Source organism: Mya arenaria, chromosome 13 (genome assembly GCF_026914265.1).
Source record: "Mya arenaria isolate MELC-2E11 chromosome 13, ASM2691426v1".
Taxonomy (NCBI): Eukaryota; Metazoa; Mollusca; class Bivalvia; order Myida; family Myidae; genus Mya; species Mya arenaria.
Genome location: NC_069134.1, coordinates 16965490 through 16991171, shown reverse-complemented (window position 1 = coordinate 16991171; position 25682 = coordinate 16965490). Strand labels below are relative to the sequence as shown.

The 25682-nt window shown below is 33.4% G+C and overlaps 1 protein-coding gene and 1 long non-coding RNA gene across 2 annotated transcripts; both read left to right on the top strand.

The window, feature by feature from the left end:
* Window positions 1-1909: 1909 nt before the first annotated feature.
* Window positions 1910-10512, top strand: LOC128215075 (uncharacterized protein DDB_G0290685-like). The gene is made up of 5 exons (XM_052921800.1): window positions 1910-2063; window positions 2369-2769; window positions 3182-3440; window positions 9330-9622; window positions 10162-10512. The coding sequence occupies exons 1-5, from the start codon at window positions 1910-1912 to the stop codon at window positions 10510-10512; spliced, it is 1458 nt and encodes a 485-aa protein (XP_052777760.1).
* An 8529-nt stretch (window positions 10513-19041) lies between these two features.
* On the top strand, window positions 19042-25396 carry LOC128214779 (uncharacterized). Its single transcript, XR_008257971.1, has 4 exons — window positions 19042-19220; window positions 22951-23013; window positions 24269-24340; window positions 24952-25396. It is a non-coding gene; the product is annotated as an uncharacterized LOC128214779 (long non-coding RNA).
* The last annotated feature ends 286 nt before the right edge of the window (window positions 25397-25682 follow it).

Here is a 25682-nt window from a genome sequence, read left to right as displayed (position 1 = left end):
AGATGGTTAAACAAGCTATTTAAATTCAGCTTACCCCAAAAACATTGTTACAGGTGGTACGTAGATATTTGATTAAAAGAATTCCCCTTTTTCGTAAAAGTCTGTCGACATTAAACTTTGTTTTTTTTGTGTCAAAATGCCCCAGTCTACTTTTATAAACAATGTCTTGTGGGGTTTTGATGACATCTTTTCAAATAAGAAAGAAATTTAATAAAGTAATGAAAATAGAGTATTAAATTCATTTCCTGGTTTCAAAAATGCAAATACAATAAAGTGCAAAAGAATCAAAGTTAAAAGTAAGGTTTGATTGAGTGAGAGTGGGGCTCGAGGTTTGTACACGTAAACCGGTTTAAACCACCAGTAAATTACATTTTACTGACGGTTCCAAGGCGGTGCTTAACAATCATTGATAAACATACCTAGTTTATTTATATAGTGTATATGCACTGTGCTGTTTGTGGAGTTTTGTGGCTGTTGTTCCATGTTTTTTGTTTTTGTTTTTTTGTTCTATGTTTTTGGCGTTTACCCTGTGCCATTAAACGGGTTTATGTTTAAACCTGCGATTGTTTATGTAGTTTGTCACATAGTATTAAGTCTGAACAAATATTTTATTGAATACAATTGTTCGAAGAATTTCCTGCGGGGACCACCATGGTTTTCACCAATTTCCCCAAAACTTAATGTGAACAACTTGATAAACATACCTATTTTTTTATATATAGTATGTATGCACTGTGCTGCTTGTGGAGTTTTGTGCTGTTCTTCCATTTTTCTTGTTTGTGATTTTATGTTCTATGTCTTTGGCGTTTACCCAGTGCCATTAAACCGGGTTTATGTTTAAACGTTTTGCTACTGAGCTAGTTTCTGTAGCTTTTCGCATAAGTATTGATATCAATGCTATGCATAGTTACTTTATTCCGTAAGTGCATCACAAATTGATTCATGATTTTAAAGCTTTTAGATCATTTACCGAAAACAATATTCTGATATAAACTTCTGAATATGACTATTTTATTTGAATATATAAATATTATAACTACAAATAATATTAAATATATTTTTTAAAAGAAAACATATTGGTTTATTCAACTGTAAGGCAAATGTGTTCTTCGTTTTATTCTAAACTGTGAGCATTTAATGTTGTTACATTTGTCATAAAGTTATCTTATTTATTTGAATAGTTTAAATATGCGATAATTTGATATTTCAAAAATTGTTGACAGGTGAATACCTGAAATTTGACATTTACAACTTGCATATCATGTAGAAAACTGCCAATAAACCTAAAAGTGTTCAAATGACGTATAGGAAGTCCTTAATATATTATTTCATTTGGTGATTAGTAATTTATTTTTATGATTCCGATTTTTGGATGAGTGTAAGTTCTATAATTAGTCATGAATGGGCCTCAAACTTCCGTCACGTCATTACCATTGGAGATGACCAGAATCAGTTGGTTTGGGCTATATAAACAAGCTTATGTGCTTGACCATCATAATAAGTTTGTTGATCTTACAGGAATAAATTATTATAGGAGGTAAGTAAGTCTATAAATTCTTATTTCAGGATATAGTTTTTTATTGATTTTTTAATGCCAAAGTCGACAGAAAAAAGCATACTAAAAAACTGATTTGACGTTAATCAAAACATTTAACAGTTTGGTCCGTTTCGTTTTATATTAAAATTTACTTTGTTTTGAAACAAATTATGAAAACTAATGACAATAATGTTGTTTTAATATGCAAAGTTTATAAATCAGTGATCCTTAAACTTGAGTTGTATATCGATAAATTTGTCTATTTTAATGCTTTAAAACTAAAAATTCTTTTTTAGAACCAGATCTTGAACACTACCGAACAAATAAAGGAAAATGTGCAAAACATTGAATATCGTATGTCTAATCGTGGCAATGATAGTCTGCGCCTTTGCCCAGCCAATGTGGCCACTAAGGGATGTGCGCATAATGCCTGCTAACATTCTGCCGTTCGCGCCATCTCCATTTATACCCATGATTCCTCTACCTAGAAACCAAGATGGCGCATGGACAGGAATTACACGATTTGGTAAGTTTAAGTGTTGCTTTAAATTTGTCATATTTTGATTGACTGGAGAGAAACGTATACAACGATAAACTTGCAAACAATGGCAGTATTTGATATATAGCAAAACTATACACAATCAAATTCCTAAGCTTAATGTTTTATACATGTAGTTCAAGTTCAGTATTAAAGTCTGCATATAGAGAAATAAAAGACATTGTTTTCAAAGGGAGAACCGATATATATATATATTTGGACGTTATTAAGTCTTTGAATACTTATGTGAAAAACTACAGAAACAATCTCAACTTCTACTTTTTTACATCCAGGTGGTCCATTCTTTCCTGGTAATACGCCCTCTATGAGTGCTGGAACTCAGTGGTCAGACCAGTGGACAACGGGTCAGAATGGTCAGCTTGGACTTAACGGGCAGAATGGTCAGTTTGGACTAAACGGGCAGAATGGTCAGTTCAGACTAAACGGTCAGAATGATCAGTTTGGACTAAACGAGCAGAATGGTCAGTTCAGACTAAACGGTCAGAATGATCAGTTTGGACTAAACGGTCAGAATGATCAGTTTGGACTAAACGGGCAGAATGGTCAGTTTGGACTTAACGGTCAGAATAGTCAGTTACGTCGAAACAGTCAGAATGGAGAGTGGATTGACGGCTCATCCAGTGGCCAAAATTCATGGGCCCTTGATACACAGGGAAATGCTATCAACAATGATGTAAGTATAACTAGGTGATGCAAGCAGTGAAAGCAAATTTACCATACTTAAGGGTGTTTTGTTTTCGTTTGTGTATTTATAATTCAGTAGCGACCATTAGGCATAGCTTTTTTCGTGCAGTATTACTAAAACTGCGGATAAAACAACGCAATTTCTAATTGTATAATTTACCGTTTTTCGTCAAATAGGTAACAAGCTGTATCGTGCAATAATCCAAATGTTTATGGTACAAAACAGTCATCATTTCAATTATTCTTTACTCGGGATTCACGATTGTCATGTATAGATGCATTCACTTAGATAATAGGTGCTGTAACTGTAAACTGCTACTATACGAGAATAGCGTTTGAGATTATTATTATAGTTTAGAGTACATCAATTATATAATATATATTTGTATTAATATATTCAGCTTACAACCGGAACCGGCGGTGATCCATGGGCAACATACAAGCAACTTAACGCTGGAATCGACAGCAATACTTTGGCCCAATCAGGAGCTAGGCTTTCTCAGCAAGTGCTCGGAGGTCAGCGGTTAAACAACCAACTCAGCACTGAGCAGTGGCCTGGATTTCAGCAGATAGGGGTGAACAATAATGGTTTTGGAAACGCTGTTCGACAGAACTCGTGGACTGGTTCCCAAAATATGAACTTTCCCGTTATACCTAACGGTCAGCAGACAGGATCTTTAAATCAGAGGTTTGGGACCGGCCTTGTTAACAATGGAATTCCAAACAATCAGGCTACTTGGTGGAAAAAGTAGTTGTTACAAACCTTATTGCAACAGACTTATACTTGAATTTTGAATATTTATTGATGTATTATTTATAAAAATGTGCAATAATTTAATTTATATACGATGTGAATGCAACCTAAGAATAAATATTGTTGTATGAAATGGTATTTATGTGTTTTACATTTAACGTAAATGACCTTTCTGATTAAGCTACAAACATGATTCAAGCAAACTATTCTGGGGAAAATCTAGGAACACAAACATTTCTCAGGTATAGCAGACCAATAAAGGTATATTATTGATATAGGGAAGGTAAAACCAGCAATACCCGTTGAAGGACAATAAATGCACACTAAACATTAGGATACTACCGTATGTTAATTATACACGGCAGCAATTAAACGTAAAAGGCCGATAAATATATAGGGGAGGTAAAACCAGTAATACCTGGTGAAGGCCACTCGATGTACATTAAACATTAATATAATATATTAAATATACTGGGCACCACTAAAAGGTTAAACATGAATGAAATATTTTATCAATGAGTCTAGGCATTTGGTCAGAGAGGGTAAACTCGTTATTTTCTCAAAAACAAACATCAAGCGGACTTTTAAAACCTCTTAAACAGCAAATATGGTCATAAGCTTAATACAACGAAAACCTTTCAGTCAAACCTAATCGAGTATTAAAGAGTTATCGAAACAAAGCGGTGACTTTCTTATTAACTTCATACACATGATGATGTTTTTTTCTAACGTTTTGGGATATAAATTAAAGCATTTATTTGAATAAAAGTCAAAGGCAATAAACTAAATGCATAGACTTAACGGTTTGACGATGATTTATTAAAGAACACAATGCTTAGACGGAGCACATGGTGCAACATAATATTGCATGCTAACGATTTGGAGTTTAAACATAACCAAACCTACAATGCTACAAATCTTTTATAGGCTTATTTGAAGTTACAAGTTAAAATGTTGAGATTTGTTGACACATTCCGTATTGGACATATTTCGTATTTAATATGTTAAATTTAATTTACCTTATCTGCTTCTTTACCTTCACCAAACAGCAACTGACAGAGACTAATTTAAGAATATTTTTGCAATGTTAAAAATTAAATCTTTCACTTTTTAACAGCGTGAATAACGCTTTTCGGCAAATCAGAGCACTTTATTTTGCATTTTTCATTATCGGTTAAACATAGAACTCTCATTTGAGCTTGCTATCATCTTTTATCATTGTTTAAGTATTTGTTCACATTTCACAAGAAAACAATGTTGTTGCTGTCCGACCCTAAACACGTGAACGATCGAGTCCCTTGAACTATCTTTCTCACATCCATTTAGTATTCAAACGAAATTCATGATCTCAAGATATCTTGAACCACACTCGTTCATAAGAATGGTCGCAAATGTGCTGTGAGCACATATAAAAACGTATGTAAAGGGGCTGTCGTAGGACAGCGATCGACTACACGCCGCTTTATCTTAGAAATGAATTCATCATTGATGTAATACGTATATGACAAAACATTTATCAGTATGAGGTATTACGTCACTTGAATTAACAGCATCATGATATTTGTCAGAAAGTGATTACGACTATTACGCTGCCTTGTATGATATACAAAATCTGCCCTAAAACTTAAACTGGATGCCGACACCGGGACTCCTTTTTCTTTGAATAGTCGAACTAAAGAAAATATTTTTATTATTTTTTTAAATAAAAAAAAAATGAAAAAAATAAACAAGGGCCATAATTAAACTGTGTGAAGTATGAAGTCAATTGAATGAACAGTATTGAAGTTATAAGTGAAAATCCTAACTTGCCATAAAACTTGAACAGGATGCCGACGCGGGGGCGAGTAGTAAAGCCCACTTTATTTAATAGTCAAGATAAAATAATTAAAAAGGAAGAATTAAGAAAAAAAAACATGAAATAAACAAGGGCCATACTTTGTATGAGGGATAATATAGAGTTATGAAACCTTATTGTGTTATGAGCGCGAACAACTGTATGAAGTCGATTGAATGAACGTTATTGTAGATATGAGTGAAAACTCCAAGCTGCCCTCAAACTTTAACCAAACCTTCTAAGTCGATCAAGGGCCATGATTTGTTTTTAGGATACTATGGAGTAATGCAACCTAGTTGTGTGATGGTCCTGAACAACTGTTTGAAGTATTCAGTGATTTGAAGGAAGGGTATTGAAGTTATTGGTAACAATCCCAACTTGCCCTTAAACTTTAGCCGCACAAAACGTCTAAAATTTTAACATAAGTTCCTAAATCAATCAGGGGCTATAATTTGTATCTAGGATGATATGAAGTTATGCAACCTAATTTTGTGATGGTCTTGAACAACTGTTAGAAGTATGAATTGAATTGAATGAAGGGTATTGAAGTTATAAGTGAAAATCACAACTTGCCCTTAAACTTTATTCGGACGCCGACTCAGACAACGACGCCGACGCCGGTGCGAGTAGTATAGCCCTCCTTATTCTTAGAATAGTCAAGTTAAAAATAAATTACATTTTCACATTTTCTTTTAAAGAGGTGGGAGAAAAAGCATCCAACTCTTTGCACTGGCTGAACTCTGGAAACTCGTCAAATCTAATGTCCGCAAGACACCCTACGCTCGAGTTGGGATCTCACACTTTCGCCCATATACTTATAGTCTATTCTTAAAAAGCTATACTTAACATTAAGATATATATCGCCACAGATATAAATTATTATTGACATACAACAATCATATATACAAAACAAATACGTGCTTTTATGGTTTTCGTTTTGAAAATTAACTGAAAATCAGTTTGGAGTTTGAAAACACATTCAAACGTAGACAAACACATGCCCTAGTCATGGCATATCCACAATTCGCTTAACTGTTGGAAAATTGTAAACAATCCCTTCTCACATTCATTTTCGAAAGTGACGAACACAAGTGTATCCGTTCATGATGTTAGTATAAAGCAAATGCCACGAGCGTCATTATGTTACCTGCAACGATTATATTTCTCGGTGCTTTCAATAATCAAATGATAAAGCTACAATGATTTTTTTATCATTTATAAAAGAAATTGAGATTCTACAACAGTTTGCACTTTACACAGCGTAACTTTTCTCTTCAATTCAATATTCACTTTTATTATATACCTATAAATATTCCTTTAATAATACTGCATTTTTTAACTGAAAAATACAAATGATCGGACAAAAATTCCCGTATCACACACTGTTATTTTCTGTTTCCGTATCACAAAGTCGACCGGGACCACTTTTTTAATGGTACATGTTCGGTAATTTCCGCCATTCCAATTCTATTTTTATATTGACCGGGTTTACTTATAATACAAACAAATCGTTGAAATAGTGGTATTGCTCCGATGTATATGACAGCACATCTTAATAAAGTAAAGCAATCAAACGTTGGCAGTACCGGCTCGATCGGATGACATCTTCACCCAAATGATATCCAGTATCGCAAACCACATGTCCAAAGAAATTTCCTCAAACACTTCAAAAGACAAAATACTCCGCTACTCAACTGTTAAATCACTACCAACCACTACGACAGATCGCCACACAAAAACAAACGTAGACGGATTCGTTTAATCGACAGAGTGACAGTGTTTGAGTACCCGTAAAGTTATTAGTTCCATGAATAAAACTCACATTAACCAGTTCAACAGTTCAATCTGACAACCGTTTACTTTTAAAAATGGCAGACGTTTACTTTCAATTAAGTCAATTCATAAGTGACGTCACACAATGTCGCGTGAATTAATTAATTCATACGTCATCCATATTCTGAATTGTACATGTTTACTTAATTGGTACTATTTTGTCTAGTTGCTTAAGTGTTTGTGGGTTCGATGAAATTAAAACGTTAACAAAGTTTGTTGTTTTTATTCAGAAATAGTTTGAAAGTACAAGATAAATGGAAAATTATGTAAGTCGGTTGCTCCGTGTTGTTGTATCACTTCTCGTTCCTTGTGGAAGACACTGTATCACACGAGACCGAAGACCGAAGGTCTCGTGTGATACGGATTCTTCCACAAGCAACGAGAAGTGATACAACACCACGGATCGACCGACTTACATAATATTCCCTATGTACAATTCCATTCATATATGCCAATTTCTTCAATTCTGAGGACAGCAATCCAGTGGTTGCCGTAACCGGTGGCGCCAAAACGGCATAATCAAGTTGTTCTCAGGTACTCGGATGGCAACCTGAAGAGGACAGATGTGCACTGTTGTCGCGATTGAAATTTAACACTGTCTCCACAATATATCACGTGAAAAAGACTTGATTATTGTAAATATTATCATGCATTTTAATGGCATTCGAATGGATATCCCTCACTCATCCAAAGTTGAGTACAGTTTATAGGGACCAAACGAATATCTGAGAGAAAAACAACAATTGTATAATGATTTCATTAGAGTTCTAAATAACACTTTGGTATTTGATTGTATAATCGACATGTGTTTAAGAAACTATGATAAATGTGTTAAAATATACTATACTAAATACTAAATATACAAAAATATTATCTGTGTTGTTGTTTTTGCCCAAAACATGCATGCATTTTTATATAAATTATATCTATACAAACCTGTAAATGAAATTGATTCATTAAAATAATGAATCATATTCAGTAAAGTGGTTTTATTTGAATAATTTGAGTATGCGAGCATTGATACTTCATTTAAAATGACAGCTGAATATCCTGTATCTTGACATTTACTACCTACGTAGCATGTAGAAAATTGCCGATAAACCTAAAAATGTTCAAATGACGTATAGGAAGTCCTAAATATATTATTTAATTTGGTGATTATTAATTTATTTACATTATTTCGATTGTTGGATGGGTGAAAGTTCTATAATTTGTCATGAATGGGCCTGCAACTTCCGTCGCGTCATTACCAATGACAAGAGTTAGTTGGTTTTGGCTATTTAAACAAGCTCATCTGCCTAACCATCATCATAAGATTGCTGGTATAACAACAAGACATAAATCAATAAAGGAGGTTAGTAAATCTGAACACTCTTATTTAAAGATACAGATTAAATTGATTTTTATGACAAAAGTCGAAAGAAAAATCATGTATAAAAACAAAGTTAAACGCTTGATTTGACGTTAATCAAAACATGTTACACAGTTTGGTCCGTTTTGTTAATTATTAAAATTTACTGTATCCAAATTATGAAAACCAATTTTGTATATCGATATATTTGTCTATTTTACTGCTTTAAAATTTTATAAAAAAGTGCTTTACTCTTTTCAGAACAAGATCTAAAACACTACCACAAAAATAAAGGAAAATGTGCAAAACAATGTCCATCGTTTGTCTAATCCTGGCAATGATAGTCTGCGCCTTTGCCCAGCCAATGTGGCCCCGAAGGGATGTGCGCATTATGCCTGCTAACATTCTGCCGTTCGCGCCATCTCCTTTTATACCCATGATTCCTCTACCTAGAGACCAAGATGGCGCATGGACAGGAATTACACGATTTGGTAAGTTTAAGTGTTGCTTTAAATTTGTCATATTTTGTTTGACTGGAGAGAAACGTATACAACGATAAACTTGCAAACAATGGCAGTATTTGATATATAGCAAAACTATACACAATCGGATTCCTAAGCTTAATGTTTTATAAAATGTAGTTCAAGTTCAGTTTAAAGTCTGCATATAGAGAAATAAAAGACATTGTTTTCAAAGGGCGATTCAATATATATTTGGACGTTATCAAGTCTTTGAATACTACAGAAACAAGCTCAACTTCTACTTTCTTACATCCAGGTGGTCCATTCTTTCCTGGTAATACGCCCTCTATGAGTGCTGGAACTCAGTGGTCAGACCAGTGGACAACGGGTCAGAATGGTCAGTTTGGACTTAACGGTCAGAATGGTCAGTTTGGACTAAACGGGCAGAATGGTCAGTTCGGACTAAACGGTCAGAATGATCAGTTTGGACTTAACGGTCAGAATGGTCAGTTTGGTCTAAACAGTCAGAATGGACAGTGGATTGATGGCTCATCCAGTGGCCTAAATTCATGGGCTCTTGATACACAGGGAAATGCTATCAACAGTGATGTAAGTATAACTAGGTGATTCAAGCAGTGAAAGCAAATTTTACCATAATTAAGGATGTTTTCTTTTCGTTTGTGTATTTATTATTCAGCGGTGACCAGTAGGCAATTCAGCGGTGACCAGTAGGCAGAGCTTTTTCCGTGCAGTAATACTAATACTGCGGATAAAACAACGCAATTTCAAATTGTATCATTTACCGTTTTTCGTCAAATAGAAAACAAGCTATATCGTGCAATAATCCAAATGCTTATGGTACAAAACAGTCATAATTTCAATTATACTTTTCTCGCGATTTACGCTTGTCATGTATAGATGCATTCACTTAGAATATGTGCAGTAAATGTTTAATAATTACTTACATCATTACATTACTTACAACCCTTTAACTCACCGCTTATTCTGACATCATTATTATTGAAAAAGATGATGTAAGAGCTATGTTCAAGAGAAAACTGCTTCTATACGAGAATAGCTTTTGAGATTATTTATTTTAGTTTAGAGTACATCAATTATATAATAAATATTTATATTTATATATTCAGCTTACAGCCGGTACCGGCAGCGATCCATGGGAAACATTCAAGAAACTTAACGCTGGAATCGGCGGCAATACTTTGGCCCAATCTCGAGATGGGCTTTCTCAGCAGGTGCTCGGAGGTCAGGGGTTCAACAACCAGCTCAGCACTGAGCAATGGCCTGGATTTCAGCAGATGGGGATGAACAATAATGGTTTTGGAAATGCTGTTCGACAGAGCTCGTGGACTGGTTCCCAAAATATGAACTTCCCCGTTATACCAAACCGTCATCAGACAGGATCTTTAAACCAGAGGTTAGGGACCGGCCTTGTTAACAATGGAATTTCAAACAATCAGGCTACTTGGTGGAAAAGATAGTTTGACACACATTATTTCGACAAACTTACATTTTGATTTTGTATTTTATTAATGTATTTTTTTATAATAATGTGCAATATTTTGATTCATTTGCGATGTGGATGCTACCTCAGAATAAAGGTTTTACAAAAAAATGTGCGTGACGTGTCTGGACAATCTACTTACATGATTCAAGCAAACAGTGGAAACCTGCAATACCCGTCGAAGGACACTAGATGCACAATTAAATACTAATATGATACGTGAACTACAGGGCTGCACTCAAACGCTTAACAGAAATGAAAAACAATATATCAATGAGTGTAAGCGTTTGATAAGAAAGTGATATTTCGTTATTTATTTTTCTGAAACAAAACAGACTTAATACAGCGACAGCTATTCAAACAAAACGTGGACTTTCTTAATAACCTCATGAACGTAAAGTTTTCTCAACTTTCTCATGGGGATATAAAGTATTCAATTTTGTAAAAGTCAAAAGAAAAAAAATGCATAGACTTAACATGACTGAAACATGACTGAAAAGTTAAAAATAGCTAAGGAGATAGCTAACAATATGAAAATTGAAAGGGCACATCGCACTGGTACACGTACTGAGGGCGGTAACCGCCATCGTAACATCATCTGCAAGTTTGCTGACTTCAAAGATCGCGAAATGGTTCGAAAACAGGGGCATCACCTCAAGAAAACGAAACTATTTGTCAGCGAACAATTTCCACCGGAAATCACCGCGAAACGAAGAGCGCTAGTCCCTAAAATGAAGGCTGCAAAGGAAGCTGGGAAACGGGCCTGGCTGGTATATGACACCTTATATATCGACGGAAAGCCGTGTAAAAGTAACTAGGAATGGTCGGAGAATGAACTGAAAATAGTTGTGTGGAACTGCAATGGACTCACTGAAAACAAATTATCAAACGAAGACTTTTTAAATATCATTGATGGAAACGGTATAGTTATTCTTTCTGAAACATGGACTAATTCTTCTTCAAATATAAACATTGATGGATATAAGTGTTTTAATTATTTTCGAAAATACAAACATAAAAATGCCAAAAGAAACTCTGGTGGTATTGTAGTCTATGTTAAAAATGAAATTTGTGGCGGTATAACAGTTGTTCGCAACCATTATGATAGTATCATTTGGTTGAAAATTGATAAGAATTTCTTTAAGCTTAAAAATGATATATATTTATGTGGATTATATTTTTGGTCTGATGACTCACCAATTAATAATATTATTGATACAAATTTATTCGATGTATTAAGTGATGACATATTTTATTTTGAATCCTTAGGTAAAATATTAATAGCCGGGGACTTTAATTGTAGAGCAGGGGATAGACCAGATTACATTTTACATGATAATATTATACGGGATTTAGACCCTGATGATTATTTAAATGATGAAGGTAGTGGACGGGCCTCACAAGATAAAATATGCAATGGGCGTGGCATTCGTCTGCTTGACTTTTGTAAGGCTACCAATATGCGCATAATGAATGGGAGATTAGGCATTGATAATAGCAATGGGGCGTATACATATTTCTGCCGTAATACATGCAGTACTATTGATTACCTTTTAGCAAGGGATATTGATTATAAATTACTCAGGAATTTCAGTGTGGGTCACTTTAATCAGTTTAGTGACCATGCACCGCTTTTATTCGATATTTTGATTCACAATAAAATTAATCCGTCGCGAAGTCATTCTAGCGGTTCAAGTTATGTACAATATAAATGGCGTGATGAAAATAAAAACTATTTTCGCAGGGATTTAATCGCGAATTTGAATAACATAAATTCTATTTTCAATATATCACGTAATCCGCTGCCCTATGAAATAGATAGATTAATTGATGAATTTTCGTCACTCGTTTTAAACACAGCGAAACCGTATTTTGGTAAACAATGCTCGGGAAATCGCAATGGTGAGAAAAAATTCGACAACGAATGGTTTAATCACGACTGCTATCTTGCTAAAATGGCATATGTTGATGCCCTTACGAATTTTAATGTGAATAAATCGGATGTTAATAGAAATATATTATGCGATAAAAAGCGGATATATAAAACGCTTATTTGCAAAACTAAGCGAGCTTACACTACGCGTAAGGCGCAAGAATTATATGATTTACGCAATAAACAACCTAAGGAGTTTTGGAGTAAATTTAGGGCAAAGACGAGTAATCCCGCTTGCGACATAGATATTGAGAATTTTAAAGACTATTTCGCTGGTTTATTTAACGATATAAAGTCGGCACAAATAGATGAGATTGATGATTTTGCGAACAATTCGGATTTTAATATCAACGATCCTACGTACGAATCTCTCAATGCTGTTATAACTCACGACGAGGTTCGGAGTGCTGTCAAATGTCTAAAAAGAAATAAGGCTGCGTGTCCTAGCGATAATATGATAAATGAATTTTTCATTGAAACTTTAGACATATTAGTTGGACATTTAACCGATTTATTTAACACTGTTCTAGATGGAGATTATTTCCCTGCATCATGGGCATCAGGATTCATCGTTCCGATACATAAAAAGGGGGACATTAATGATACTAATAATTATAGGGGCATAACTCTGGTTAGTAATTTAGGGAAAATATTTACAAGCGTACTCACTAAACGAGTTGAAACTTGGTTTGATACGAATAATATTTTGTCCGACGCCCAATTTGGATTTAGAAAGGGAAGTAGTACAGAGGATGCCATTTTTGTCTTACATAATCTTATTGAATCAGCATTGTTTAAAAAATTGCGCTTACCGTGTGCCTTTATCGATCTGAAAAAGGCCTTTGATTCCGTGTATAGGAATGCGCTATGGGTTAAACTTTTCCGTATGGGATTGGACGGAAAAATACTAAAAATTTTCAAGGCAATGTATTCAGTAGTTAAGTCGTGTGTAAAACACTGTAATTCATTTTCCGATTTCTTTGATATATCTATTGGTCTACGACAAGGCCAAAATAATTCTCCAATACTTTTTTCTCTATTTTTGGAAGATTTAGAGCTATTTTTGCAACAGGGTAGTGACTGTGGTATTGATATATATGAAATATGCATCATGCTACTTCTGTTTGCGGATGATATGGTCATTTTAGGAAATTCCGTGGAAGATTTACAAAGTAGTTTGAATCGTCTGTGCGAATATTGCAAAATATGGGGATTGGAGGTAAATACCGATAAAACTAAGGTAGTTGTATTCCGTAATAGAGGTTCCGTGCGACACAACGAACGTTGGTATTATAATAATGAACCCCTTGGAATAGTCGACAATTTTAATTATCTCGGCGTGGTTTTAAACTATACGGGATCGTTCGTCCTAAATAACCAATTTGTAGTCGGAAAGGCACTAAAAGCCATGCATATATTATTAAAGAATATAAATAAGTACGATGTTCCCCCGAAAATCTCATTACAACTGTTTGATTCTTTTGTTGGCTCCATCCTTTCATATGGTTGCCCAGTATGGGGTTTATCTAAGTCCAAAGAGGTGGAACGCATCCATCTCAAATTTTGTAAGTCTATTTTGGGGGTTAAACAAAGTAGTTGTACAGCAGCAGTATATGGGGAGTTAGGACGATACCCGTTATATATTAATAGATATGTTCAAATTATAAAATATTGGTTTAAGGCCAAAGATTCAAAAAATATTATACTTAATTCTCTTTATCGGGAATCAGTTCAACTGTGTCTTAATGGGTATAATTCCTGGGCTAACAAAATCAAGAACGTACTTGAGGAAAATGGGTTTTTAGATGTGTGGCTCCATCCCGAAAAATACGAACCAAACACCTTTATATGTCTTTTTAAGCAACGTCTTATTGACGTGTTTTTACATAAGTGGAGGGGAGATATCAACACAAGCTCTAAACTAATTCCTGTGTTCAGCCACCTGCACAATGAATTTGGAATGGCCGATTATTTAAATATGTTGTTTAACAAAACTAATAGGAAATGCTTAACTAGATTACGGATGTCATCTCATAATCTGTTTATTGAAACTAAAAGATATGGTCCTAATAGAACTCCAAGAAATGAACGTTTTTGTACATTGTGTGACTTACATGAACTAGAGGATGAATTCCACTTTGTCATTAAGTGTAGTTGTTATAATGATATACGCAACCAATTTTTGAAAAGGTACTATTATTGTCGTCCAAATATGTTCAAGTTTATTGAACTAATTAACAACCAAAATAAGACAATTATTGTGAATTTGTGCAAATATTTATTGCAGGCTAATAACAGAAGGACTCTTTTAATTAATGACCGTGTATAATTAAAATATTTTTGCAGTGACTTAAAGTTTATGTTGTTTATATTGTTTAATATAGTAATTATGTTTACTAAATGTTTTTTTCAAATGAACATTCTCCATATTGCTTTGACATCGTTCCAGATTTTGATTGTTGACCACTGTATTGTTAAATTGTATGTAATAATTATTTGTATACTTTGTGTATGACGAGATGCATGAGCATAAGTCTAAATAAAATTCTGTTCTGTTCTGTTCTGTTCTTAACGGTATGTCAATATTTTATCAAACAACACAATGTTGAGTGTGCGCACACGGTGTAAAACTGTACTGTCTGCTAACGAGATCGGAAACACATAACCAAGCATAAAATATACTACAGGTCCATGCAAGACTTATCCAGAGTAAGAAGTTAAAATGTTTAAGGGGTTTTATCACATTTATTTTGGTGACACTTTAAATGTTCAAATTGAATATTCTACATTCACCAACAACAATTGACAGAGACTCATTTAAAAATAATTTTGCAATGTCTTAAATCTTTCAATGTTAAATAGCAATAATTACGCTTTTTGGCAAAATACCTTATGTCGCATGTTCAAATATCGATTAAACAGAGAACTCTGATTTAAACTTGTCATCATGTTTTATCATTCTTCAAGTATTTTATTTACATTTAACAAGAAACTACTTTTTACGTCTGACCCTAAAAACGTTTTCATTTTTCTGACCCTCTCTAAATACGCAAATTGAATTCTTGATCAAATGAAATAAAAAAAATGATTTTCTACGCCTGAACACCTCGCATCTCACAGCGTTATTGCTAGACTTAGTGTAAATAAAACCCGATATTGGCTGAGAACTTTCAGACTATTTGTAGAAGGTAAAGTCCACATATTTCCATTTTCTGCGTAATTATCAGTTCCCCTCGGTTCCTCGCCAAAATTAAGATTATTCGGCTTGCTTTCAAATTCACACCTACGTGAAATCATCTTAGAAAGGTACATGTATGTAAATAAAGTGATTCTAAATGCATTTTTTTTAACTCGCATAACACGATAAGTCCCCATTTGCAACCCCCTCGCATTAGTTCTCATAACATGTAATGTCAAAAAGTAGCTCTAACGATACCTGATTTAGATTTGCGCTACAAAAGTCTGTAGCTTTGCGGCCAACAGCCTTAAAAATCAGCTTCGTCGAAGGTTGCTCTTAAAAAAAAGATTTTGTTCCACTAACTACGAACTTGTATGCAATTTATATGATGGCTATTGAATCAAACATTAATGTGGAATGATAGTTTATTATCATTTGATTGTTAAAATATGAATCTTTTATGACATATGAAGGCGATTATTGGTTTCCACACGTTTCGTTATAAGTAGGACAACACGTTGTAATTTAGGGAATCTAAAACAAACACCTCACCAACTTTCCGGTTAACTCTATAGGGGAAAGGTTTATTTTTATATTACTGCTTATATTCATTTTTGAAAGTTACATAATCGATTGTCCGTTCAACCTGTTTTTATATATGCTAATTAGTTCGTTTCGGTTTGCAAAATTCATACGGTAAATCAACAATCATTAAAATAGAAAATGAGGTTATAAAACAGATTAAAACAGGCTAGTTTGTTTTTCATGTTAGACACATCAACAAATACAAATTTCGCATAGCGTTACTTCCTACTTCAATTTAATATTACTTGGTCCAATTTCATTCATTATGCCCATTTCTTCAAAGCTGATGACAACGATCCGATAGCCGCCGTAATTGATTTACATCTTCGTCCAGGTAAAAAGGCAGCTCCATAAACGGCATTTAACATGTGGTCCCCCGGTATTTGGATTGCAACCAGGTGATTACCGGCGTGCGTCGTTGTCGCGAATGAAGTTCTAGCACTGCATTATTATTGTAATTATTTTGATATAAAACTAGTGATTAACGCATCTTAATGTCTTTCGAATTAATCACTTTCCAGCACCTAAAGTCAATAACGGTTAAAGGGACCAGACAAAATCAGAGCAAAAACAACACATAAGAAACTATAAGATTCATTTATTAGAGTTTTAACTAATACATGCTCATTTTCATTGTAAGTTTTAATTAATAAATATCATACATATGTGTATACGAATCGATAATTTAGATGTTACAGTTTCATATTTGTGTTGTTGTTGTTGTTGTTTTTGACTCCAATAAACAAGTATATTTTGTAAATCTTTTTATACAAACGTATAAATTGTATTGATGAAATATGACAATGAATCGTATTCAGTCAAGTACGAGGCAATATTTGTCACGGGAGATCACTGTGTCAAGATTTGTATAAATTGCTGATTCGGTTAGTTTCTCAAATTGCCTTTTACCCTGGAATACCAAACACACACACACGCACGCACGCACGCACGCACGCACGCACGCACGCACGCACGCACACACACACACACACACACACACACAAATCGATCACGCCTACATATTCAAATACTATAATCAAACTTTAGACTTGGTTTAACCAATACTTACTTCAATTTATTATACAAAAACGACATATGAACATTAAACATAAGATTGACAGTATATATCTGATATATTGTTACATGTATTTGATTAATATTTGGAATCGATAAGAAGTTCAAAGCCATGTACCTCTTTTTGTCGTTTCTTCGAGTTGCTAGTTGGAATAGACGAGGGCTTGAATATGTTATTTACAATGTTATAATTGTCCTTGCTTGAGTTGAGACCCGACCTGTTTGTACATAAAATAAATTATATCATTGCAAATGAGTTTGCTTATCATATGTTTCGCATAACAATGCATAATACAATTAAATAAGTTTGTTCACCTTCAATCAATTGGCGCCCTCTTTGACGCATTTTTGGGGGAGCATCCACCTACACAAGAACGGCGGATAGAACGTACACAACAACTTACTACTGTTGAAAATATACAAACGAACCTAAAAACAATACAGTATCAAGATAACATTTCTGAAGAAACCAGTAAAGACAACACCCCATAAAATGACAGTTTTGGTAGCATTGCACGACCGACACACGCAAGATAAAATTGTCGTGCAACCTTGAATATCTTCCCCATCAAGTAGCTGAAATTCTGAGTGACATGTGGGGCCATATTGGTTTCCAAGTTTGATTTGCGAAATGCAAGACCTAAATTGGAACATTGCAATAAAAATTGTTTTTGTCTTGGTGTTCAAACCACTCAAACATATAACTGCACAATAAGTGGAGTGTGTTTCGTCAATAAATAATAATGAAGACGTTTACTGATGACACTGTCGCGCAACCGTACACACAATGTACACGCAGTTACGGTTGCATGTTATTCCTGCATAACATTTATTACAAGACTTAAAACATCTGCACACACATTACATATACATACATGTATATCTGCTCGTTATCGTATTCCAATGAAGAACGATTTTGTCAATGCTGCGATACATTTAGAAGTTGAATACCATTTTATACTTACTTTATAATTGTGCACGCTTCTTATAATTAATATACTAATTAAAATGTTTGTGTTCATGTGTCTCCGTTGCAGATGGCAAATTCGCTGCATGCCCGAAGGTCCGCATTTTCCGTCCGTGCCGGCAACAAATAATTGATACTTTTTCTTGCATGCCTTTTCTTCAAGGTATTTTATTTTGGCATTAAATATATACACTTGTTGTACATTTTGCCTGTACGCAGAGTTCACTGACGTCATGACAAGCAGTTATTGACGTCAATTATTTTGAAAGAACATCGTTATTTACAGAGTTTGAATATTTTCGTAGTTTTTTTCAAATAGTACTTAATTTATTTTTCATTTATTTTTTCTCATAATCTAAATTGCATAAACTTGCACATTAAAATATGTTAAATTGGCGTGTTGTTGCGCGTGACCTATCTTTCATGTGGATTTTCCAGCACTGGAAGCATTATCCATATGGAAGAATGTAGAGTTTGAATTTTTTCGTAAATTACTTTTCAAATAGTTTTTTGATTTTTTTTCATTCGTGTTTTTTCTCATAATCTAAATTGCATAAACTTGAACATTATTTGTTTTCAATTGGCGTGTTGTTGCGCGTAACTTATCTTTCTTGATTGGTGAAAGATAAATTTTCCGGCATATAAAACATAACCGGTATGGAAGAATGAATTATCTGTTGTAAAATCCTATCAGGTGATCCACTTTATAATTCATAAATGACATTCATACGTATTGATTTCAGTTCAGGTGTATTGATCATACGGGGTAGATATTTTGTTTAACGTGATCGATTTTGGTTTTAGCCATAATAAACTAAGTTTAACTTTTTGTATGCCCTTATCATGAAGGAACAATTTGTACGTGTTTAAACTTACTTTTTATTCAATTTGTCTTACAATAGTTTCGACAAATCACTATGTTTTTGGATCAATCTACGGATTAAAAAGGTATAATTTAACAATTTCTTTCTAAATCCAATAAAATATTCTGTTATTTGTTATATACATAATATGGCTTGGTGACATTAAACACTAGGAGCTACCAAAGTTGAAATAAAGCTAAACTTATAAAATAAAAAACGTATGTAACTTCGGTAATTTTAATACCCTGAGTCTCGATTGGACAGAGGACGATGCCAGCTTAAAGGCGCGGAAAAATTTATTGAATACAGCAAAAAACAAGGCAAAATATTAGATTAATGTGTTGAACTATTTCAATATATTTATTACGTTAATATAAATAATAATTTGCAATAAAGTTAATATGACACTGATGTTGTTTAATTATCACAAGTCATATACATATACCATTACAATTGGAACTTTACCGAATTCGGCGCATCAATATCGTTCGAAATAATATACGAAAGAGCTTTAATTATTTCGGAAAAAGGAACAAAAATTAATATATGTTTAAAAATGGGCCAAAAGCTAAAATGGCTTCAATAGTCATTATATTATCAATGCTAAAAGCCATACTCATAAGACAGTGGAACCTTGTTTACATTTAACTTTAAAAGCCAATCGATAGCACGTGACTGATGATCTCAGAGGAAGTTTTTAGCGTTTTCAAAATGGCCGACGAGTGTAAGATCTTTTTCACTTCTAGTGGCATGTGATAAGTTCAAACGCAATGCAGCATTGTTTTAAAGACCATTTTCGTATTTAGGTCTTAATTATTTCACAAAATGAAACTAAAGCACGGTTCACTTATCAAGCAAAGCTGACTTTATACGTTAATATAATTTAGACCAGTATTTCGGATAGTTTTTCAGCCGGATAAATTTCTGTTGCATGTTATATTTTTATTTAAGCATTGGAATTGACACAAACTATACTTTGTAGGATGATCTCATTGGTGATAAATATATACATGCAAAGGAGTTTTTAAATGTATGCTGTGGTGGTAGTGTTTATGACTGACAAGCATCTAAAAGTACCATAAACTAAGCAAGATATATTGTCAGTTTGGCTTTATCTTTTGTAAAGACCACCAAACGCAACCAGCAACAACCTTTAAATTACAACACATTTTATATACTTTATCGAATATTGAAATCACAGTAGGATCGCTATTTAAATCCAACACCACTTTCAAAATAAGTCCCACAAAAGGTTAAAATGTAATCCACATTTTCATTAATTCCAAGATTTCAGAAATTTTCTGGCACTATGGAATTTTTTTAAAACACGTAAACTTTCACAGAAATTTTTAGATAGACCCCAGATCAGAGAAGTTTGCCCAATATTTCAAAAATATAGTTCCAGGAAATACAACACAAATCTTTCAATGACTTTCAAACGGTATATGAGTTTTGGTTAATCCCAAACATCTAAAATGAAATACATAGACAATTTTAGAACATTTTAAACAAATTTTGAAAAATACATTCCAAAATTATCAACGGGGAAAACATAGTTGATTTCAATGAATCTAGGTCACCATAAAACCACATTATTATGATGTAGGATTTAAAATTCATCCACATATAACATATTACAATAAGTGTCATGTAACTGATATGAATATGGATAATAAGTATAAAGGATGCATTATACAATATTATATCAAATGACATTAATATTATTATCAACAATTATTTTAAAAAATATAAATGTTGTTGTTGCAACTATTTCTCTTCCCTTTATATGTTTCTTTTCATGATCATTTTCCTGCAACAAAAAACTCCACCTCAGCTTCCTTTGATTTTTGATTTTCAATTGATTTAAATAAATGAGGGGTTTGTGATCACTGAAAGAAACAATGAGTAAATGTGAAGAAGTCAAATAAACTTCAAAATGTTGAAAAGCAAGCATAAGAGCGTTATTGTAAAGTAAGTCTCTGGTGTTCGTTAAACAATAAAGAAAGGTTACACAATGGATATTCAACCCCAATACAGTCCTCATGTACCCCGATACAGCATCCGTATCAATGTTACTGACATCCTCAGCCTACTTTTATAAATTGTATACATCCGGTGCAAAGAGAAATGATTTATTGTTTTCAGTCTCTCAAAAGCTGTTTTGGCAATATATTCGTTTATCAGTAAATTTGTCAGGTTTTGCAACTACCGAAATTTGTTAATATTGTATATGCTGTGGCTTTGTTCTGTTTTATCCAACACATATTTTACTTTATCTCTTTGACATTGGTGTTCCTAGAATTCATTCTGAAGGGATATTGTTTAAGTTGCTGGTTCAAAGTCTTCCGCAACGATACCAATCACTGAATTATCAGTCTTATTGGAAAATCAGGACTTAAGAGCTCATAAACGCATATCAATAGATCCTATTATTACCTTTGTGACGGTTCCAGGTAATCAAGTTTCTGGTCTAGTTTGTTCCGAATGTCGCAGTGTTCAAACTTAACTTGTCCAGGATCAGAGTATCACAATTGTACTCTGATTCAATTGCACACGATTCTAGTGGGATACATCTTACAACTAACACTGGTTTCGTAAAAGAACTATCTCTGTCTATGCATTAATGTTAGCCTGACACATTTTGTGTTCGTTAACGCATCTCGTGAATGTTTACAACATAGTTTGGATAACTGGCGTTCTTGTCAACAATGTATGGACCAAAACATCTAGCCTGTAATGGTTTGTCAGGTTTAAGCACAAAAACAAAGACAATATTTCCAGGTTTAAATATGCTCTCTTTAGCATTCTCGTCATACCTTTGTTTCAACTTTCTGTCTGACATTTTAGAGTGAGACAAATACTGAAGTAAATTTTCAAAAGTTTTTCAATGACTGACAGGATCTTGTGTCATATGGTTATATAGTCCACGAATAGTATGACCATCTAAAATTTTCTGCATCCTGTTCAAAGTGTAGCACATATCTGTCAATTACTTTATCTCGAAATGGTTAAAGAAGCCTAATGGCGTTGTCAAAATAATTTTTAACACCTTTTTGGTTCAGACTGACTGCACGCCCTTGAAATTCTAACACCTTCAATTTTAACTAAAAATGCCTTTGTTCACGTTCTTTTTCTAACTGCGGCATTTGCATCTATCTCCTTTGCATCTGTTTCACTTCTAACCTAAGTTTAAACTGTGGTTCAAGTTCACTAAATTTAAATTCAGAGTGTGATGAAACATAGTGTACTCTCTTCAAACATAACCTTGTTCACTAAATAATGGATCAAAGCATTCATAATTTTTCTTAAGATTTAATTTAAGAAACAATATAATGCTTGACAAGATTTAGCATAAGTTTTCCGAACTCAATTGAACCTGGTAAAACATACTAACATAATTATTTAAGTTGAAGGGCATGACTGCTTGTTTCTAATTTCATTCACACATGTTATTATCTTATAATAATATGAATCAATTCAAAATTTAATCTGCAAACAAAAATCAATCCAAGATCAATTCAAAGGAAAAACAGAAACCAGCAATACACATTAAACAACAACAAAGATCCTTAAGGCCATTCTGTCATACTCTACAAGAAGCATGTTTATTTTATAACTTCTTTACATGTAATAATAGAACATTCTAAACTAATCCTGATAAATATATTAAACACATAATTTATCATGGTTTACTCTAATGCAACTATTCTCACTTAACAATGTAATCAACTAAATTATTAAATAATGAAGTACTGAACTATGTTTTTAACATATATATGTACCAATACACATTATCTTAAAACTGACTCTTACAGATGATGGCCAAGGAAATGGTGGACAACACATCAATCAAATGGCAGACAGAATTCGAGTATCAAGTAATTATTTTTAATTGTTCGAACGTAAGATTGTACATAGTTTTTTTACCAAATAAAGAAAACATCAAACAAAGTACTACATATCATTGACTTTGAAGTAATCAGCAAAATTTAATGATGTAAAGGGGTATACCTAGATATTTTAAAAAGTCCGACTTTCACCTGGTAATCCAAGTTTTTCCAAATTATTTGGTGAAACAGGAAGTATACTTAACACTTAACTTAACTCAACATATGGTTCAGATGTGATGATAACATAGATTCTAAGAACTTTTTATTTCTTTTTCGAATGCGTGGTGTTGAAAATAAACCTTCGTTAACCTAACACTTTATAGATATTGGGTCTTGTTATTGCGCAACTACCAAAACTCATCCAAATCTACAACAAAACAAATGGAGCTACATGGACAAGGGCAGTAGGCTAGAATTTATCCGAAATCATATTTTAAATGCAAACATGCACCAAAGAAGAGACACAAAGCTTCCAGAAATATATCGTCATTGGTAAAGGCAAGGGTTTAAGATTTGCATAAGTTGTTTCCTGATTATCTCAACATGTACTTTATAACAACTTATACTAACTTTAGTCTGAGACCTTAATAAATGATCAGCTTCTCAAATTGAATTACAAGAACGAAACATTACCATATGACATTGTAAAAGATGTGCACAGTGAAATTACAGTAAGCGTTTGACGTTTTTGTAGAAAGGTGATCATCGTGTCTGTAGTTATTTAAAGAATAAAAATAAATTATCAAAACCTAGTTAATACCCGTTATAGTGGCAATTTTAACCAACTATTTAACCCTAAGACATTAATTTGAAGGGGATAAAACAACACTATAATAATATTGGATCTCTACTTGAATCTTATTAAAACTATTTTGATCATAGTTTTGATTATCGAATCATTTTGCTGATATTGTTATGAAGATTTCTCTTAACACGATAACCATATTTACAGAAGTGCATATTTCTTGATTTTGATCACTGACCAACATTTTATTTTAAGAGTAAAAAGTTTTAAATGAAGTGAAACATTTGGCCTTTGTAGCAAGTTCGAATTGTATTTTAAAATTGCTAAATAATTGCTCTGAATTCTGTAGGACACAATTCTGAAACTTCAGGAATTGTGGTAAGATATACAAAAGTTATCTCGAAAGATGCTATTAAAGAGAAATAGGATTGCTTCAATAAGTTAACGAATTGTATCATCTTATGTTTCCTAACAGTCACGCACTTAATTTGCTTACAGAAGTGATTCCGCTACCTGCAGTGCCAGAGGGCGGTATGGGTGGAGATGATATCCAATATTTAGCTGTATCTGGTATGCATTATTATATTTTCGCAAAGCTTGAAATGAACACTTTCCAGTAAAATTGACATAATGGGCCGATGCTTTAGAGATAATTAGACTGGATCATATCTATTTCGATCTAGTGGTGTCAAAAATGCTTTTGCTATGTTTTCGCCATGTAGATAAAATAATCCAGTTAACAGTTATATAGAGATAGATGTTTGGATGTCCGTTTTGTCATCAAAGATGTCCTAGATTAGAACCCTGCCAGGAAACATCGTCTTGGCGTATCAAAAAGAACACAACTACCGATTTATTTCCACAAATTACATGGGCTCGATCTTAATTAAGTAGAACTTTATTTATTACATTCTATTAAAGATACTTCAAAATTGGGCCCTGTCAGTTTATTTGCGACTATTTGTCCTGGGCTACCATATCTTATGATAGAATGTTTTTAATTGGTGCTTATACACCAGAATTATGTGAATGGGTGAATTATAACCTGTAGTTAATTTTCAATTCAAATCAGATGCGTTGATCAACATGCCATAAGCAAACGCAAAAGTATGTCTCTTTGAATAAACTTTATACCCAACAATGCTTGTTGTAGCCTTTAAGTTTGACTATCTATGTTTCAGGGGCTAACAGTCAGAACGGCGAAAGATCGGAAAATCCAGCAGACAGACGTGATTGATACTCGTTCCTCATAGGATGTCGATGAAACGTTCGAAGTGCTCATTATCTTCATAGAACATTTTTCTTATTTCATTTTGATCAGCATGTAACAAACTGTTCAGACTTGTGTTCAATCGTTTGAGATGGACGAAGGGAGGTAACTGAAACTGTGAAAAAGAACCGAATTCACATAGTTCATATACATTTAATCTTAATTGAAGCGAACATTTATAGAAACGGATGCGAATAATAACGAACAAAGATATTCAATTGAAATAAATCTTTTTGTATTTGATTGACTCAAATATCTGTTAAAAGGTTAATTTAAAGGGACTATAAACCAAATTGTCACCTTTTTTCTGTAACGAATCTCATGACAATTATTTAATAAAATGTTTTACTCTTTGATATCATAATTGTAAAAAAAATACCAAAATGAAAAAAAAAAGTGTCAGAGTTCGGGTTCGAACTGGTGTCGCCAAAATTGCAGTCCGGCGTTGTATCCACTGTGCTACGACGGCTTACACTATACAATTGGAATATTTAAGTATATTCCTAAATTGGTAATATTACGTGAGAACATCGACTTCCCAATCAGGCATAAGGAATGAATTATACTAGGTAGACAAACCTAGTAATCTTTTTTAATGGAAAAATACGAAAAAACTGCGAAAAAATAAATTAATTGTAAACT